The sequence below is a fragment of the Lampetra fluviatilis genome, chromosome 22 (assembly GCF_964198595.1).
Source record: "Lampetra fluviatilis chromosome 22, kcLamFluv1.1, whole genome shotgun sequence".
NCBI classification, from domain to species: Eukaryota; Metazoa; Chordata; class Hyperoartia; order Petromyzontiformes; family Petromyzontidae; genus Lampetra; species Lampetra fluviatilis.
In genome coordinates this window covers 8,036,003-8,056,647 of record NC_136296.1, presented here as the reverse complement: position 1 = coordinate 8,056,647, position 20,645 = coordinate 8,036,003, and the positions used below count along the sequence as shown (strand labels likewise).

The 20,645-nt window shown below is 46.5% G+C and overlaps 1 protein-coding gene across 1 annotated transcript in view; it reads right to left on the bottom strand.

Annotated features, from left to right (window-relative positions):
• WASHC5 (WASH complex subunit 5) overlaps positions 1-20,645 on the bottom strand; it is a 48,585-nt gene that overhangs the window by 15,298 nt on the left and 12,642 nt on the right. Inside the window, exons 7-16 of the mRNA XM_078866342.1 lie at positions 16,853-16,966; positions 15,203-15,374; positions 12,992-13,119; positions 12,466-12,595; positions 11,476-11,624; positions 8,301-8,431; positions 7,034-7,109; positions 4,619-4,729; positions 2,795-2,935; positions 783-863 (exon numbers count right to left, since the gene is read on the bottom strand). Of these exons, the coding sequence (XP_078722468.1) occupies positions 783-863; positions 2,795-2,935; positions 4,619-4,729; positions 7,034-7,109; positions 8,301-8,431; positions 11,476-11,624; positions 12,466-12,595; positions 12,992-13,119; positions 15,203-15,374; positions 16,853-16,966 (1,233 nt within the window). The remainder of the gene's footprint in view (positions 1-782; positions 864-2,794; positions 2,936-4,618; positions 4,730-7,033; positions 7,110-8,300; positions 8,432-11,475; positions 11,625-12,465; positions 12,596-12,991; positions 13,120-15,202; positions 15,375-16,852; positions 16,967-20,645) is intronic.

The following is a 20,645-nucleotide window of genomic DNA, read 5'->3' as shown; positions in this document are numbered from 1 at the left end:
CATAGTGCAGGATAATTCATTGTTTGGAATTCGGTATCAACCGTCATTGATTCCTCTGGCAGATTGTCTCCAGTTCTCACGGGTCTATACATTCCTTATTCAATGCTCCAAGGGTTTTTTTTCCCCAGTAAGCTTCTTTACTCAATCATCCAGCCTTCTGGTTTCAGGGCAGCCACGAGCTCATTTCCTTTCAATTACTTCTTGCATGAACAATTTCTCCAAGTTGTCACTAATAGTCGCATGCCCAAGGTACTTTTTGTGATTTGTTTAATGCAGGTCTCTCCTGACATGGTCTTGAGACTCAATTAGACTTTCCCGCGTGAAGGGCCATAATTACATTTCATCCGAATCATAATCTTTATACATTTCCCAAACAGATCTTGGTTTGATGTGCTAAGGGCCACTGCATGACATGTCACCTATAATATTCAGTTTTTTCTTTTACGACAGCGTTATTGACAATTGTGTCGAGTTATTTTGTTATTTTATGTTGGATAGCGCAAATTAAATAATATCTGGATCCAATTAGCATCAAGCTGGCAAGTCAGTACATTAAGATAGCCTCCACTTTGTCAAAAAAAAACATGTACAGAGAAACATGCAAACGCACATCTTAGAAGCACGCGCTTAATTAAACGTCAGAAGCATCAAACATAATCTAGTGCGACAAAATAACACGCAGAGTTGAACCTCTTACGAGCAAATGTCATGTTATATAGTGGAAAACAGTTCTAGCGAGGAACAAGTGTTATCCTTGCATGAAGCCACACGGCTGGAGTTACCTTTATGATGCCCACCAATGTGGTTTTCATCATCAACATGCCTTCGGTGAACACGGAAATGGCATGAGTCGACTTGGCCACCTGGACGGACGGCATGAGGAAGCAGACTGTTCATTGTACGCTAAATCGTGTTGATACCAAACACATTCCTGCGGAGGGAGCTGGTAGGAACGTTGGGTTGCTCGGTCAATGGCCAGGGTCAACGGCGGCGTGGTGTATTCCGCAAATATGCCCAACTGTGAGGGCGGGCACAAACAGGCGTGAGTAGGTTAAACGTTGAGTTTTATAAGGGCACCATGGGGTTACTAGCCCCTCCCCACCCATCCCCACCCCTCCCACCCCCCACCCAGCCCTTCTCCACCCTCCCCTCCCCACCCAGCCCCTCCCCACCCTCCCCACCCAGCCCCTCCCCACCCTCCCCTCTCCACCCCTCCCATTTTTGGATGCACGACGGATGGACACAATAATCTCCCGTGGGCTGGTAGAACCAGGTGGTTCCTACCAGTATAACCCCAGTGTCAAATCCTATTCTTTGAGGCTGCTAATTGCCTTGGAAGTACACTGACCCTTCACAGTGGTAACTTGTTCTTGGTTCTTTCGGTAAAGTCACGTAGAAGGGAAGTAATAAAATAATAAAAATAAAACATAATAAAACAATTCTCACTATTATGTTTTATTTTTATTATTTTATTACTTCCCTTCTACGTGACTTTACCGAAAGAACTAAGAAGATGAATCCCTGCAGTCACGAAAGCTTTAAATCGAGTGGTAACTTGTTTAGCATATAAATGCAACTGCATCTCAAGTTTGGCGGGGGGAGCGGGAGTACAATCAAGGTGGAGAGTGGGAGGAGGGTGAGCAACGAGGCCAAGTCAACAGCTCTCATGTCCTACTCTGATGTAATGTAATGAATCAAATCTTGAATACTTTTGGTATTCGTGCCATTCATCTTCTTGGTTCTGTTCTCCACCTGAGGGCGGCTGCTTGCGTTGTGGCCGAAACGTCGTGAGAATTATTTTATTATGTTTTATTTTTATTATTTTATTATTTTAATTCTACGTGACTTTACCGAAAGAACCAAGAAGATGAATCCCTGCAGTCACGAAAGCTTTAAATCGAAATTCGTGCCATTCTTAGAGCACCAGGCCATCACAAATGGCAGTGTGTTCCACGTCGGATTATAGTCTACAGATTGCACAGTAAGGGGGTTTCCGATGCTGCCAAGTGGTTTAGTTATCTGTAGGTTATATTTGAAACGTGGCAAATTTGGATCATGGGGCCAGCACACATGGCCCTATTCATTAAAAAAAACGTCATAGGATCTTTAATGTCTACTGTCAAGCAGACGGCAGTGTTTATGGTTAATGCACCCCGCAGTATTAATATGGCCGGACGTGGTTCACGCCCCGCGTACCTCTGCAACAAGCGGAAAACGCACTACCGTAAGAAATATGTGATAGATTTGATAGAATTTCGATTTAAAGCTTTCGTGACTGCATGGATTCATATTCTTGGTACTTTCGGTAAAGTCACGTAGAAGGGAAATAATAAAAAAATAAAAATAAAACATAATAAGATAAAATTCTCACGACGTTTCGGCCACAATGCAAGCAGCCATCCTCAGGACGTTTCGGCCACAACGCAAGCAGCCGTCATTATTTCCCTTCTACGTGACTTTACCGAAAGAACCAAGAATATAGATTTATTAAACTGTGGTCTTTCTTTTTCTCAAATCATCTAGCAGCACAGTTGTCTCCGATTGTTGAGCTAGCAGGCAATTATTCACCCAACCCCTGTGATCTGATGAACCATCACGAAACATTGCTGTGGTGTGAAGGGCCATTTTCCAAAACATCGCCTGTTATATACTTTTCCATTCAGGGCCACAGCGTTATCGATGCGCGTGTTAAAAATGTTGTTTGTGCACCACTGCCAACGCAGCATCATAAGATAATCTGTCACGATTCAAGGGCCATGAATGCAATTCCTCCGGACGCATGGGGCGTGCGCACCTGGTACCGCGCCTCCAGCTGTGCGCACTCGCGCAGTTTGTCCTTGTCGAGACGCGTCGGAACCTCCAAAATGTTGTGCGTCTGCAGCTGGATCACCTGAGCCAGGAGGCCAAACATTGTCTCCGGGATTATCTGCAACACCTGTAGGGACGCACAAAGTTCCCCCCCCCGGATAGCAAGACAAGCTGTTGGGGAAAGAGAGTGGCCTGTCCCACAAGAGGGCGGTGTGACCAGACCCACGCCCGGCTCACTTTTGTCTCCCCTGCAGAGGTCGCAACCGGGTACCCGATACCCGTACCCTACCCGATAACCGGCTACCCGTACCCGGCCGGGTACGGGTACGGGTACCCGTTTGCAACCCTGGTGCGGCCGGGTACGGGTACGGGTAGACCGTGAGTCACTGGTGAGTAACTGTTTGTCACTCATTTCCCAACGTCTTGTCTCTTCTCACAATTCAAGTTCCTAGAATCAACCCACCCGCGCCTGCAACATGGCTTCATCCCAGAGGTTGCAATCAGGTACCCGATACCCGTACCCTATCCGTACCCTACCCGTACCCGGCCGGGTATGGGTAGGGTACGGGTACGGCCGGGTACGGGTACGGGTACCCATTTGTGACCCTGGTGCGGCCGGGTACGGGTACGGGTAAGGAATCAAAACCCGTTTGCGACCTCTGCTCCCCTGTGACGATATTTACACACTGCATCATGTGCTCATTTAAGGCCAAATCCATCTAGGAAAAGACCAAGACGGGTGGATTCAGATAATAATTTGTGGTCAGGTCGCTTCTAAAAAAAGCGAATAGCTCAATGGGCTCAACCTGGTAAGATAGAAACAAATGCTTAGTTGTATTTGTATGTTTTTAAGTGATTTGTTTACATTTCCTCTACTTTGTACCGCTATCTTGTTTGTGTATTGTTTGTAGTAACGTTCTGACCTGCCCCTACTGGACATCTGAGCTTCCTCCAGGATAATTACACGTTCTGATTCTGGGCACGAGCAGCAATCGAACTCAGGTCGCAAGCTTCATAGAGCTCTGAAGCCCTTTGTTGGTTCTGCTGCACCTTATAAAAAACGTAAATAAGAAAACTAGCGTAGCGCGTAAACCACCACACGACTGTTCCTGCAAATAAGCACGTAGAATAAAAATAAACAGGAGCATACAAGTACAGTGTGCTTATCGCCTGGAAGAGCCACACACACACACATGGATAAGGATGCCCCGTTTTAGCCGTGTCGAATGCTCGGACGAGCAGCGTTATGCATTCATCTATTGTAGTCAGTGTTTAAATGTACTGTAGATATTTATAAAAGACAAATCGCGTAACATTGCAATAATTTTACTCGATGCAATACAATTGGATTCGTGAAGTGTCGAGTGGGATGTTAAGGATGGGGGTTCGAATCTGGGAGGTTCACCAGGAATTAAATGAAGTACTCGAGCATAGTTAGTTGATGGTCTCCAGTGACTGCATGATGAAAACAAAATATCTAAAATTATTTTAGAAAAAAATATGTAATTTTTTTTTTATTTGGCTACATTTCAGTTGTACTTCTCTGCAGCAGGTGACAGGTAAGGACACTTGCTAAATTATGGACTATAGGGGACTTCACAAGCAGCTTGGTGAGAATATGATTTTGCGAGCTATTCTCTAACACACGGGGGTTGGTACTGGGCTGCAATAGCTGCAAAAAATGAAAATTTCGTCTCATGATATTACATTGATAGCACAATTGATATAGGTCCAGGCAAAAAGACAAAAAAACTCAGAAACATCCCAGCTTAAGACATCAGCATCAACTTAACGCTGAACGTGGACGCACCTTGCGAACGTAGGAGACAAGCTCGCCCGAGTAGTACTGGGACACACTCATGAGGTCTGGGCTGTTGGCCTGGTTGATCCTCAGCAGGGGCAGGTCCAGTGCAGATGCCAGCTGGCAGGGAAAATGGGCATGGGCAACGAAGGGGGAATGGCAATGAAGGGCAGGGCAGAATGTGGACAGCAGTAATGTATAACAAGGGGTGGACTTCATTTCTCTACACACCAGGATTGGGGGAATAAGTTCAGACTGAATGGATCTGTTCTTACTTTGCTCCGAATGACAAGTAAAAACTCCTTTATTATTTTGATAAACCAATCACATTTTAGGCATAAGTTCACTATAACAGCAATTTCATTCTCGACAAGCTATGGAAATAGCAGCAAAAGTCGTGCAAACATAATGGTGTCTTCACAAGCCCGTCACCAATTAAATTCACACGATCAATACTGTGACCAATATCTTGAGTCTACTGTATTTTAATGGAATCATAATAACCACGTGACTTTTTGGTTGATGTGTTTAGAATAATTAGCATAAACACATAACAAAACATCACAATCACCATGGTCATATCCACTGTATTACTTGTCCCTGTATTTAAAACTGTTTATCATGGTAATCACCTTGACACCATTAATGGCAGAAAGACGGTAATATAATAATGCTCCTAGTTTACTTTGTTTAAGCAGGTAAGAACTTAAGGGACGAGGATGAGTCTAATTTGCAAGAGTGACCTGAGGTATTAGTCTGCCAGTAGGGGGCGATGATTGCTCTGTATAATATTCTTAGGTTTTTTCGGTAAAGTCACGTAGGTAAAAACATAAAAAAGTAAAATAAAATAAAAATAAAAATCACGACGTTTCGGAGGCAACACAAGCTTCCGTCTTCAGGTGGTACCGTCACAGCCACGACAGCTGTATCAAGTAAATGAGAGATTGCAGGAGTTACCACTGCGTTTATATAATGGTTGGAGAAGGTGGTGGGGCAAGGGCCGCATACTTATTATTAATATGGTAAGGTGAGGCTTGAGACTAAGAATAGACTGCATAACAAAGGCTGAGAACAAAGGCTGAGCCTTTGTTATGGAGAGGTGCGGTTTGTGACTCAACCTGTAACAAGAAGACCACCACTAAACATGGTTAAACAGTAATGGTTGTCTGTCAAATAAGATTGGCAAATAAGTGTAGTTAAATCTTTTTTGCATGGTTAATCACATCTTTCCAATGATTACTCAGTTTGTAACCGTCATCACGGTTGAAATTATGTCTGTGTTTGTATATTTGTATGGCTTCGTGTACAAACCTTTGATGGTAGCCAGGAGGTTTGTAGAGAACCTTGGTCTCGGAAAATACAATTTCATGAGAGCCCACCGAGTTGTAGCAATGATCGGCAATGATCGGCAACGGCCGAAGAATCAGTTCTGCCGTGTTTCAGATCTGACTTGTGCTCGCGGACACGATCAGAAACATGACGTTTCGTTTCTCCAATGTAGCAATCACCACAAATGCAACTCAATTTGTAGACTCCAGGATACTGTAAGTCAGGAACGACATCCTTCACAGATGGAATCAAATCACGGATTTTATGCACTGTACTGAATCGGACTTGGATCTTATGTTTGTTTAGAATTTTGGAGATCTTTTTGGTCACGCCTGCTATGTATGGCAACGTGATACTTGATACAGCTGTCGTGGCTGTGACGGTACCACCAGAAGACGGAAGCTTGTGTTGCCTCCGAAACGTCGTGATTTTTTTTATTTTATTTTTATTTTTATTTTATTTTACTTTTTAATGTTTTTACCTATGTGACTTTACCGAAAAAACCTAAGAATATGAATCATTGCAGTCACGAAAGCTTCAAATCTAGAATTAATGCTCTGTATAATCCCAATTGAGCAATTTGCGGTTAGTTTTTCTTGGTTCTTTCGGTAAAGTCACGTAGACGGGAAATAATAAAATAATAATAATAAAACATAATAAAATTATTCTCACGACGTTTCGGCCACAACGCAAGCAGCCGTCCTCAGGTGAAGAACAGGTCTGTCGGAACTTTTCAGACGCTGTCTTCACCTGAGGACGGCTGCTTGCGTTGTGGCCGAAACGTCGTGAGAATTATTTTATTATGTTTTATTTTTATTATTTTATTATTTCCCTTCTACGTGACTTTACCGAAAGAACCAAGAAGATGAATCCCTGCAGTCACGAAAGCTTTAAATCGAAATTTGCGGTTAGTTTTTTCGAGTTTGGCAAAATAAAAATACTTGAACACTGGCCGTCATGTGATAGCCGTCTGGGGATCTTTAAAATATACTGTAAAGCGCAGAGCTCCGCAACAAGTGGGGAAAGTGCTGCCGCTATAGGCCGTGCCAGTGTCCTCGTGTTTGGAGCAGCATGGGTCTCTGCGTGTGTGAGTACCTTGAGGAAGGTGGCTCGAAGCCTCGTGACCATAAAGGGGTCCTTCTTGATGCCCTCCTGCATAATGCGAGTGTAGCTACAGCAGAACACATCCGTGGGGGACACACAGAGATTACATTCGGAATAAGGTAGAGATTTTGAAAAGCAGCTTTCATTGAAAGGACGCTGAGATGTTACATTTACCACTCTTTGGATGTCAAGCGTGGACTGTTCCCAAAGAGATTAAGAACATATTCAAAAGCTTTCAATCAGTGTTATGTGAGAAAGCTGAAAATAATATAGAAAATAAATTCCAATAATAGAGTTTTTTTTTTTATTAACTATTGCAACAATACAAAGCGTTAGACAGCTCGTACAGTCTTGGCAAGTGTCTAAGAGGTTGCATCCATTTGTTTTTGGAGTGCAAATTTGCTGCACACTCACACAAAGGGATTGGATGCAACATAAGATGGCTCAGTAATAAAAACCATGGAGGTGGACAGATCTTTCGCATTTGCAGCACCACACCTCTGGAACAACTTCCCCGAAGCAATCCACACACTCAACCCCATCGCTACATTCAAGTCACAATTCAACAGCAAATCTCTTTACACTGGCATACAACAATTAATTCACAGCTACAGCCTGCTTTCATTTTTTATATTTTAAACAACTCTAGATAGTATGTAAATATAAATATTTTTTCCCCTCATTGTGGCATTTTTGGTCAATTTTAAGTCATGGATGATTTGTGATGGCTCTTTGAGTAGCAGGTTTGTGCCAGAAAGATGTCAAATGCATGTCAACAAATATTTAATTTACTTGACTAATAAGATCTAAAACAAATTGTTCTAATGAAGCTCTTTGAAAAATTTAAAACCATGGGCATGTCAGAATCAGCATGGAAGGCACCAGCGAGCTGAACATTCACTGGCCGGAGTGACCGACACCGAGAAGCCCAAAGATAACTGAACACAAAAGCAATCTTCCCATTTTAAATGAGAGCACCGTTTTGTGCGAGTTGGGAAAACAAACAAAAAAATATCCAGAAGCACACGGGCGCTAGCAGGGTTTTTAATTAATAATTAACCAGGGTCAAATTCCAATCAACAATTAACGAAGTCAGGATCTTCATTCAAAATTTAACAGCACTGCATTTTAAATCAAGGATCGATGATGGCCACACTGCGGTGGACATCTGAGCGTAGACCGGGCGGCTGGTGACAGCGGTGGCCATGGCAAGCAGATGGGTGAGTGGGCGAATGAGCCAGCGTGCCCCATGGAGCACCTGTCAATGATTTCCCAGGCATAGGAGAGGTCGCCGATGATCTGCATGCTGATAAGCACCTCCTCCTTGATGTTGATGGTGCGAATCATCTGGTGCAGGAAGCGACGCGTGTCCGCCAGGAATTGGCACACCTACAAAAAGCGTCGGGAGTGTTTACCAACTTTGGCAAAGGCCAACGTGTAGCGAAAAACTCTTGTTGAAGAGATATGTGACACACACAATTTCCGAAAACCACACCGACTCAAATCCTCGCAATCTCAGAAGATAAGCAGAGTTACGGCTTGTTAAACACTTGGATGGGATGCCTGAATATAGCCCGTATTGCAGAATTTGGTGACGAATTGTGGATGGCAGTACTGAGTGTTATTGCCTCATACATGCGGGTGTTCTCTGGGTACCCTGGTAAACCCCCATCAGCAAATCATGCATTAATGCTAATGATCTTATACCCCAATGTAGAACCCTCTTGAAAGAGTCATGAGACTCGGTAAGACTTTGCTTGGTACGCAATTATCATAATTACTTTAAAAATTTAAACATTTGTTGTCGGATGGTAAAAAAAATGCAGCCAAAGGAGTCACTGAAGTGTCACCAACATTTGAGCCTCACAAAAAAAATACAATCGTGGCCTTTTGTAATTCATGCAAGCTAATCTCATGAAAGTGCTATTTTAATGTCATACAGTGGAACCTCGGTATACGTCGTTAATTCGTTCCAGAAGGTAGGACTTATACCGAAAATGACGTAGATACCAAACGAATTTTTCCCATAAGAAATAAAGGGAAAGGAAATAATCCGTTCCAGAGGAAAACAAATGATATTTTATACGGCATATTATACATTAATGAGGTTGTATAAAATAATTTAGACACTAATTTCTAAAATGCATACAGAAGCCACGTGACCACGCTGCTGCCAGCTGCGCTGGTCACGTGGCGTGCCTCAACCCCCCACGTCGCGCTCGCCTCGACCCGGGGCTCCACCCTCCATGGGGGCAGCCCCCCATGCCCCTCCCCCCCCACGTCCCCCGCCCCTCTCCCCCACGCCAGAGGTCGCAAACGGGTTTTGATTCCTTACCCGTACCCGGCCGCACTAGGGTCGCAAACGGGTGCCCGTACCCGATACCCGGCCGGGTACGGGTATCGGGTAGGGTACGGGTATCGGGTACCCAATTGCGACCTCTGGGATGAAGCCATGTTGCAGGCGCGGGTGAGTTGATTCTAGGAACTTGAATTGTGAGAAGAGACAAGACGTTGGGAAATGAGTGACAAACGGTGACTCGCCAGTGACTCACGGCCTACCCGTACCCGGCCGCACCAGGGTCGCCAACGGGTCGGGTACGGGTAGCCGGATATCGGGTAGGGTACGGGTATCGGGTACCCGATTGCGACCTCTGCCCCACGCCCCCCGCCCCTCTCCCCCACGTCCCCCGCCCTTCTCCCCCACGCCACCCCGCCCCTCTCCCCCACGTCCCCCACGCCACCCCGCCCCTCTCCCCCAAGCCACCCCGCCCCTCTAGCTTTGTTTCAGTCGTGAACGGGGCATACGCGGGTACTGTACGCGGTGAGTCATCCCGACCCATACAAGTTCTAGCAAACGCGTCGTATCCCAAGCAAGACGTCGTATCCAAAAAAAGTTTTTCTCGAAAAAACACGACGTATACCAAATTCGACTTATTCCAAAGCGGTTGTATACCGAGGTTCCACTGTATATGTAAGGGACATTCTTTATAAGCCAGACCCATAAAACATATATATTGAAATACAATCCATGTTTTTCCTGCTGCATAGTGCTTTACTCCATTCTGATTTCTTAACCACACTTTCATCGTGAAAACCTTTTAATTCAAGAATCAATGGGTTTGGAATCCAGACTTCAATCGTCGAACTGAAGCAGGCTCATGATTGGCCGCTTGTGGTCACATGGTTAGATTCCTCACATTTCTGAACAATCATATCCTTGTAGATTATATCTTGTCTTCGGTGTATTTTTAGCCCGGTCGAGGCTGCTATTTCTGAGTGCTCTTCAATCAATGCTTTGCTTTGTCACTGTGCAGCACAATAACCATGCTTCCTGATGCTTATGCATCATAATGCTCTGTCACCATCGTCATCATCATCTACCATCCCAAATGAGTAATGTGTATGTAATTTTCAGCACTGCAATGTTTCGGCCAATACCAGTTAACATTGCATGGTATTTTTGGCGATGGGAGGAATCCAGAGAAAACCCATCCAGCACAGAGGGAGAAGAACCTACAAACACCAGACAGAATGGCACCCCAGTTAGGGAATTAACCCAGACCCTTCTTGCTACGAGGCACAAGTGTTACCACTGCAATGCTACCCTGCCACATACCCTGGCCACTATGATCGCATTGCCCCATCTCCACCGCAGCGGTAATTTTACGAGCAAGGGGATAACCATTCAATCAATCAATCGGTCTTCATCTCACGCGCCAATTTCACCCTCAACCAGAGGTCGCAATCGGGTACCCGATACCCGTACCTTACCCGATAGCCGGCTACGCGTACCCGGCCGGGTACGGGTACCCGTTTGTGACCCTGGTGCGGCCGGATATGGGTACGGGTAGACCGTGAGTCACTGATGAGTAACTGTTTGTCACTCATTTCCCAACGTCTTGTCTCTTCTCACAATTCAAGTTCCGAGAATCAACCCACCCGCGCCTGCAACATGGCTTCATCCCAGAGGTCGCAATCAGGTACCAGATACCCGTACCCGTTTGCGACCCTGGTGCGGCCGGGTACGGGTAGGCCGTGAGTCACTGGTGAGTAACTGTTTGCCACTCATTTCCCAACGTCTTGTCTCTCCTCACAATTCAAGTTCCTAGAATCAACCCACCCACGCCTGCAACATGGCTTCATCCCAGAGGTCGCAATCAGGCACCCGATACCCGTACCCTACCCGTACCCGGCCGGGTACGGGTAGGGTACGGGTACGGCCGGGTACGGGTACCCGTTTGCGACCCTGGTGCGGCCGGGTACGGGTACGGGTAAGGAATCAAAACCCGTCTGCGACCTCTGGTGCAAGGGGACAACCATTCCATCAATCAATCGGTCTTCATTTCACACGCCAATATCACCCTCAACAAAGTAGGCATCAGTGCACATGACAACGACTAAACTGGCAGTGGAGGTCAGGCTGTGCCAGTGACCTGCATGTTGGTGTCCAGCTGGTGGAACACCTGGACCTCCTCCAGCGCCTGAATCAGCTGCACAGTCTTGCGCCCTGCCGCAGTGGCATCCTCCGATCCCAGCGACGAGATCTGCTTGGCCATCTCCCGGAACCACGCCTGGAGGTTTTCTGAAGCGATAGTTCAGGATGCAGGAGAGAGAAGAGGGGCAGGCGACAAGAGAAGTAGGTAATTATTCCACGTAAAGCAGTTGTGTGTTTGGTTTGTAAAAAAACAACGATCTGATATTAATGTGTTTCAGTTAATAAATTGTCTGATTTGGACTTTCGGATTAGTTTTTTTCTGGATTCTCTACGTTGGGGGTCATTCATAGTATGTAATGATTTATTATGTCTTTGTGCTAATAAAAGTGATATCACCTGATGCCATGTGACACCACTCTTGGTGGGAAAAGCATGAAAGCGAGGTAATAGAGGTGATGTCATTTCCTGTGACATCGCACTTTCAGATCAACTCAGAATAATCTTTTTGAATCATTCTAAATTTCGTAGCTTGGTCCGATTTTCAGATTTTGCGATTGAGTAAAAAAATTACTGTCACATTTATAGTATGTAACGTCGTTAGATTTTGGGTTATTCACCATAACGTCACAAATCTGCTTCACCATTAAAATGAAATAACCTTCAAGTTCTTCAGCCAAACATGAACATACCATTTGGGCTAATGTTCATGAATGTTTTGGTGATAAAATAAACTTGATGTATATTTGTTTGTATTTTGTTCGTGGATTGCAGGAGCGATTTTTGGGATTCGTGAGTTGTCACCGCTTAGGAATGACTAGAAATTGAGGCCTGGAGGGCAAAGGTTAATAAGAAAGGCAGAGGGAAAAAATAAACATTACAATAAATAGAACAACTTTTCAAGCTAAAAGGGAGCTCAAATGGAAGGAAGGACCACACCCGTCAGACCCTGGATAGCGACTGGCGGCGGTGGAGGCAACGAACGAGATACCGTTCTTCTCGACGCGCGTGAGAGGCTTGGTGCCGGAGAACACCTCGGCCATCTCGATCATCCTCTCCGCTGCCTCGCTCCGGAAGCTCTCCCACTTAAGCTGTTTCTCCGCCAGCATCAGCCGGAACATCTGGGGCAACCGCCACCACCGCCACACCATACAAACCACAGTAGCGCATGGTGACCACGCAGCTTACAGCACAGTTACAACACAATTGTAACCTCATTAATTACTTGGTTTTTTTACGTTCACCATTTTTTTGTTATTTTCAATTGTGCTATAGGAATCATGTAATTTACTGCCATCATGAATCAGTGTGGGACTGTGTACATATATTGAACTGCTGTCGCACCGTACGTAGCCAACCGTGCTAAACGGAGGTGTGGACTCTGGCAGTACAGTGCAACTGAGCATGTCAGAGACCTGCACACGATCGGCATCATCACATCCGACGGTCACGTGACGCTGTGCGCAAAGACAAATTGATAATAGCTTGCGGATGTTTATTGTCTGGGCGGCCAGCACCTCCTTGAGCTGAAACTCCAGCTGAGCAGTGTTGAGCAGCAGCTGGAACATGGTGTCCGGTCGGTACTTGCAGTCAGCCATCACCTGCTCTCGCACCTGCCGGGACCTCTTATTGCTGGAGTCGTAAGCTACACAGGAGACAACAAAAGGTGAGGATGTAAGGGTCAAAAATAACAGGGTGCCATCAGCAGTTTTTAAATTAAGCATTTATTTTTTTTTTTTACCTACGCGACTTTACCGAAAAACCTAAGAATATGAATCCTTGCAGTCACGAAAGCTTCAAATCTAGAATTGCTCATCTCACCTACTGCAAGATGTCTGACTAGCATGGAAGAATAGGCCAAATGCCTTCTAGTAGACAGCCACTTCCGTGCCCTCGTTTAGGAGGCCGATCTTCTATCTTACAGGTACACGCTAATTTCTCACATTAACATCACTAGCCCTGGCCACTTCTTTATGACCCTTGGGCTACACCCATTTCAAACCTTTTAAAACAGTCTGCCTCAGCAGCAGACCATGCTTTCCCACATGATGACGGACGCTTGTGTTGTGCCCGAAACGTCGTGATTGATTAAATTTTCTACCCACGTGACTTTACCGAAAGAACCAGTCACGAAAGCATCAAATCAAGATTAGAGGGGTTCTGTATAGTGCCCTCTAGTGGCGGCATTTCCACCAGCAGCAGTGGTGTGAGCAATCAGTTGCATGCTTGCACCTCTCTCTACCTTCAGTAACATTAGATTAAAGCATTACTGGTTAAATGTGTAAAAAAAAATCCGGAACTAAGTTTTTATTTTGATTTCAAGCCTTCGTGACTGCAGGAATCCATACTCTTTGGTTCTTAAGGTAAAGTCGTGTAGGTAGAAAATAAAATAAATCACGACGTTTCGGGCACAACACAAGCGTCCATCATCAGGTGGGAAAGCATGGTCTGCTGCTCGTATGCCATGAAAGTGACTTATAAATACTCTTATTTGTAGATTATGTTATTTTCAGTTTGCTTTTGGGCGAGACCACAAGTGTTTATTTTGAGGCATTAAATGGTTCCGTGTTTTTGTAGTTTTAGCAGAAGTAAAACTTTTTCAAACCAGTTTAACACGTGTAGGCTTTCGCGATCAATATTATTCATAATCAACGTTTTTAGGTTAGATCGCGTTATTTATAAATGTGTCGTAACCCTCCACCACCCGACACGGCCAATCAGCAAAAAAAGTGTCACGTTGACAAAAGACAAATCGTTCACTGCTTCATCCCACCGGTGTGTTGAAGAGTGAAACCACAACATTTACTAAAAAAATTTTCAAACCAGATAGCAACTGCGCTTATCGAAGTCTTTTAAGGAACACAACACTTCCAGATAGCAGCAACTTACACTGTCAGATGTATCATGAACTTTGTGCAACAGGCTCAAAGCATAATTTCAATAGAATAATGCACCGTGCAATTATTTAATCAACCCTTTTAAATGTACCACTGTACCAATTCTCAATTCGTACCTTATGATAACATAGACAATCAGTTACAAATAATTAATGCATTCATTAAATGAAGTGAACAAAATTGTAACATAATTAAGTGGTTTGAAGCTTTCGTGACTGCAGGAATCCATACTCTTTGGTTCTTTCGGTAAAGTCACCTAGGTAGAAATAAAATAAAATAAAACAAATCACGACGTTTCGCTTGTGTTGCGATCGAAATGTCGTGATTTATTTTATTTTATTTCTAACTACCTGACTTTACCGAAAGAACCAGTGTTTTTATTAAGTGGGTTCTCATTAATTAAAACAATTGCAGCTGCCGGCAAGTCAGTTTTAATGGGTGATGGTAAGGTTACTTCAAAAAAGTTTTGCAACGATGCACAGGTTAATAAGCATAGCAACAATTATTTTTTCATCACCATATGTATGTTGAATATTCTTGGTTCTTTCGGTAAAGTCATGTAGAAGGGAAATAATAAAAATAAAACATAATAAGATAATCGTAGGTGGCGGGGGAAGGACAACAACCTAAACACAAAAAACATTTCTAAATAAATGAGTGTTCAATCAAAATGAAAAAAAACCGTGTTGACATTTCTGGCGACCGGCCTTCTGCCTTCGAATCGACGACGCGTGAGCACGCTTCTCGACGGTGGGTGCCACGTGTGAACAAGAGCTTCGTGGCTCATCGGATTCCACCTCCAGCCTAAACGAAAGATCGCGACTCTCCGACCTGACTCTGCGACGTGCAGCATGGCCCAGCGCAGGCTGACGTTGCAGTCGCGCAGGCAGTGCAGCAGCTTGGGGATGGAGTCGAGGACGAACTCCTGCGTGAGCACGCCCTCCGTCAGGTACTGCCTCACCTCCTTCATCACACCCTCCAGCTTGCGAGCGTGGCGGCACGCCTGGTGTGAGTGGGGGGGGGGGCAGTGGTGGTAGATGGGGGGGCAGGGAGGGAGGGGGTGGCCAGACCAGGGTGTGCAGGTGGGAACGTCGGGAGTGTGTGAGGTTCAAGTTCATTCAATCAAGTTCAAGTTCATTTATTAGGTATAGCCCTGTGAGCTATTCGGCTCTTGAATCGGGTGCAACCGCAACAAACAAAAAACAAAAACATGAACAAAAAACATCTTAAAGTGAATATGTGACTAAGTGCAAACAGAAAATCCAAGAAAAGACAGCAAAATATTGCAGAAAAAAACACCGTACACCAACGCTGTGTGCAAAAATCCCAGTGGGATGCAAGTCAAACAACAACAACCACAAGACAACTTAGATTAAGGCCATCAGTCTAACTCTGTACTACAACAAACAAACATGGCTAAACCAATACACTTTTCGAAATCACCAAAATAAAGCCATGAAAGCAATGAAAAAGCAATCATAGGAACTGTGACGGAATTTTCACAATAAATGGCATAAACAACATGTACTACCAAAACCCTGCAGCCATAGCTGGCTGCATGAGTCACTCCACAACATCAGGAGGTGGGGAGGAAGAGGAGATGGAGAGAGATAAGTGAGAAAGAGAGGTCAGGCACAACACGAGAATTAACACGTTAGATACTGACAGGTAGTACTGGTTAAATGCAATCTCGTGGGTGTGTGTATATACTCGTGTATATATATCGAGCATGTAATATTACCCCCACGCTGTGATTCAATTTTCGCAATTTGGAATCGATTTGATTCGTTTGTTTAAACATTTTGCCATCGTGTTTTGTATTGTTTCTCAATGCTTGCATGCACAATTGAACGCATGGGTCTCTATCCCGGGAAACTGACTTTTGGGCCAGGCTGTATCGTGAGCGTAAGCATCTATTTGAATCAAATAATGCAGGTTATGTATGCATGTTGAATTTCTTTTGCACCGTACACAGCCAACCATGCTAATCAGAGGTTACAATTACACTCACGTGTAACTAAATTACACAGCAGTATCATAGCAGTATCATATCCCTGTTATCTGCACTACCCGTACGATAGTGTTGCGTGTAACTAAATTACACAGCAGTATCATAGCAGTATCATATCCCTGTTATCTGCACTACCCGTACGATAGTGTTGCGTGTAACTAAATTACACAGCAGTATCACAGCAGTATCATATCCCTGTTATCTGCACTACCCGTACGATAGTGTTGCGTGTAACTAAATTACACAGCAGTATCACAGCAGTATCATATCCCTGTTATCTGCACAGCCCGTACGATAGTGTTGCGTGTAACTAAATTACACAGCAGTATCATATCCCTGTTATCTGCACTACCCGTACGATAGTGTTGCGTGCAAATCATCACGGCTGAACGATAAAGCATGACCAAGTGGACAGCGCACGCGACTGATTACCGACAGTGGAGTGGCTGTGGGTGAGGCCAGGCACACACCTGCTCGCGAATGTTGCCCGGCTCCAGGGTGTTGTTGAGTGCAGTCTTGGCTGCTTTGTATGGCTCCCAGGCCTCCATGAGGTTCACAGTCATGCCCATGTACACGCTGATCACCTGCGGAGGACAGGAGTGTGACTCGCTACTTTCCAAACAAACAAGCTGGCAAGACTGTCAAATAAAGGAGCATCCGCTTTGGAGAATTATCAAAGAAACGTGTGCAAATAAACAGGAAGCGGGCAAATGCTCCTGCATATCTTAATAACACAGAAAGGTGGACTCACAAACAGCAGGAACACACAACCTCACATCATGCCTTGCATGCATGTGGTGTGACCATCACATTGCATGTACAATGCTCTCAGCCTTATCCAGACCACCAGTGCAAGAGCTAAATGTGTAGCTGTATTTTTAAGCCACAAATTTGAAGAGAGTAATAATGTGGCCATCCCAATAAGGCTGAAAGGAACGCACCTGGCTACACAGTGGGGGTGGCTTGCAGGGGGTTTCCTGCCTTCGAGAGGTAGAATTTTGGGGGCAGCCACCATTTTTAGGTTGGCTCGGGTAATGATTCACACAAAAAAAAAGCCGACTAAAATCTTCTGTCAAGTAATCGACTTAATTGACTATTACACACATTTCCGTGCACTCATATAACCTAAACAAACTTATCGACCAAGCGAGCACAAGCGCGCGTATCTGAATTTCCAGCGTTGGTTACGTTTATAATAATGTAATAAAAGACTTGACCACGATCTCTGGCTCAGTGTCCTTTATTCGGTCCGTACTGCGTTCCCACACGGCTGTCTCTCTTATTCTCTCTGTGCTGGTTCCGATGTCACTCCAGTCCACATCAGCAGCCCCGCTGCTGTTCTTGTCGCTCTTGCAGCCCCACAGCAGCTCCGCTGCTGTACTCTCACACAGCTCCCTTGGCTGTTCCTGCTGCAGCTCTGACAGCCTCGTGCTGTCTCGCCTTCTCGTCGCTCCTGCGACTCTTGGCAGCCACCCCGCTGCCTCTCACACACAGCCTTACTGCCTATCTCTATCTGCAGCTTTACACCTCCCAGTAGCTCCCTACTGTTCCCAGGGTTGGCTCCCGCTTCTGACGGTGCCCCCTCGGCTCGTACGCCCGCGTGGCCCCACACCTTTCCATTCACACCCCGACTGCCTTCTCCTTCCGGTTTACCCGCTTAAGGACCCCCTACCTTTCACCCACGTCACCTGGCTCCGCCTCCTCGTGACGTCACATCCGGAAGGTCGCTTTCGCCCGCATTACACCACCCTCCCCCATAGAAAAAACCCAGCCGACCTCGGCTGAACAACACCAAAGCGTAATGCGGTGAACCGACCTTCCCCCTTAAAGGACACTAAGCATGCAATATAACAACAAGAACAACACACAAGTAACATCGACGAACGTACGAAAGCATGCGATAAATACGACTGCAAGAACAAGAACAATAACAACATACAATCAACGAAACGTAAGCGATTTGGAACGAGTGCGGGTCGCCGGCCCGTCCCGGACGGTCGGCGGCCCACTTGTAGAACGGGGACGCGATGGAACACGAGAAATGACAGGGGGTAATTCCCCTGCTGCGATTGGAAGTCCACCGACATCTCGTGTCCCTGACGAATCAGTCTTGGTCGTATTCCGCGAATGCGCCTGCAGCGGGGTCGGAAGGGTCGCCGGGCTTGAAAGTCTCGCAGCCCTGGCAGGCGCCCTCCGAACAGGCCCACTCCTCCCCCGCGGTGTCACGGTCGGCCTGTCTGGAACAGGTACGACAGGCGCTCTAGCAAGATCAATGGACGCAGGCGGGGAAGAGTCAGAGTCAGCAGCAACAGACCCCGGCAAGGCAACATTGGGAGATGACGCATCACGTAGGGGAGCAACATATGGTTTCAACCGCGCCGTATGAACAAACCAACGGCGAGAACCAAACTGAACGCGCGCCGACTGTGGATTGGGAACCTCAATGAGGCGCACAGGACCATGCCAAGGTTTGTGCAATTTAGGAGAGGTCCCCGGCCGCACCTGCGGGCAATGGAGCCAGGCCAGGTCTCCCACCTTCCAGGGGCACTCCCCCTCAGACCGCCGAGCATACCGCTCGTTCCGGGCCTGGGCTTTGGCCGTAGCCACGCGGGCGTTTTCCCGCGCCTCCGTAACCCGGCGAACCGTGTCCTGAATGTATTCAGGGAGTGGTTTACGAGGTCCCTTCACCCCAGTACCCAATTGCACATCCACCGGAGGCACGTTTTCCCGACCATACATAAGGTAAAACGGCGAATACCCTGTAGCCGCATGGGGCGTCATCCTGTACGCCGAAAGCACTCCGGGGATGTGCAGATCCCAATCCGATTGCTGTTCACTCACAGTATGGCAAAGCATGGCAGACAATGTCCTGTTCAGCCGCTCAACCATACCATCCGTCTGCGGATGGTATGGAGATGTCCGTATCTTCTTAGTCCCAAGGCCTGCGCACACTTCAGCCAATAATTTAGAAGAGAAATTTCGGCCCTGGTCCGTGAGGAGTCTCTCCGGCGCCCCCTTGTCCATAATGTACCCAAACAAAAAGGCGTCGGTGATGGCCGCGGCCGACTGATCGGGCAACGGCCAGGCCATCGGCCAACGGGAGAGATACTCAACCCCTACCAGCAAATATTTATTTCCCCTCGCCGATGGTGGGAAGGGTCCCAATATGTCCAGTGCCACCAATTCATTGACTCGAGACACCTGAATCGACTGGAGAGGCGGCACGTAAGGATGTTTAGGCGGCTTACGCCGGGCGCATTCAGGGCACGCGCGCACGTGCCCTACGACATCTGTCGCCATGCCGTGCCAAAAATAATGACGTTGTAACGTCAACAAGGTCTTCTGCACCCCTAAATGCAATAGTGTGTCACAATGGAGAGTTCTAATCAACTCAAATCGCAAGGACGTTGGTACCACCACACGCCAGCTTTCCTGGAACCTTTCTTGCCACATAAGCAGACCATCTCGGAGAGCGGTTCGCGGCCCCACAGCCGAACTCGGACTCCCATTGTCCCTCATAGACCGCTTCCGCATGGACAACAACGACTCGTCCATCATCTGTTCCCGAATCCAGACAGACCGCGGCAGATTCAAAACCCCATCAGTCGGTCCCGGTTCCATCGGAGTATCCGACTTCCCGACGGCCAACGAAAGCGGCTGAGGGGGGTTCAGAATCGGCGAACACCTATGCGTCCCCGACGCACATTTACAAGGGGAGCGCCCTGGTAATCTGGAAAGTGCGTCAGCGTTCGCATGGCGCACTCCCTTCCGATGTTGAATTTGGAAGGAAAATTCCTGCAGCGTGTCCAACCAACGTGCCCACTGTCCCGATGGCTGGTCCATTTTAAGTGCATATTGCAAGGCCGCATGATCCGTACGCACAATAAAAGAACGACCGTAAAGGTACGGTCGAAATTGCCGTAGGAAAAAAACAACCGCCAAAAGTTCTCTACGAGTGACACAGTAGCGTGTTTCCGCAGGCGACAAGACTCGGCTACCATACGCCACGACGCGCTCTACGCCCCCTTTAGACTGTGATAATACCGCCCCAATACCTGTGTCACTCGCGTCCGTATCAAGAATGAAAGGGCGATCAAAATCGGGATAATCCAATGTCGGGGCCGTAGCCAATAGATCACGCAGACTCCGAAAGGCCGCCTCTTCCGGCTCTCCCCAAACAAATTTCCGTCCTTTACCCGTAAGGAGATGCAAGGGCCTCGCAATCGTCGCAAACCCCGGCACAAATCTTCGGTAATACGAGGC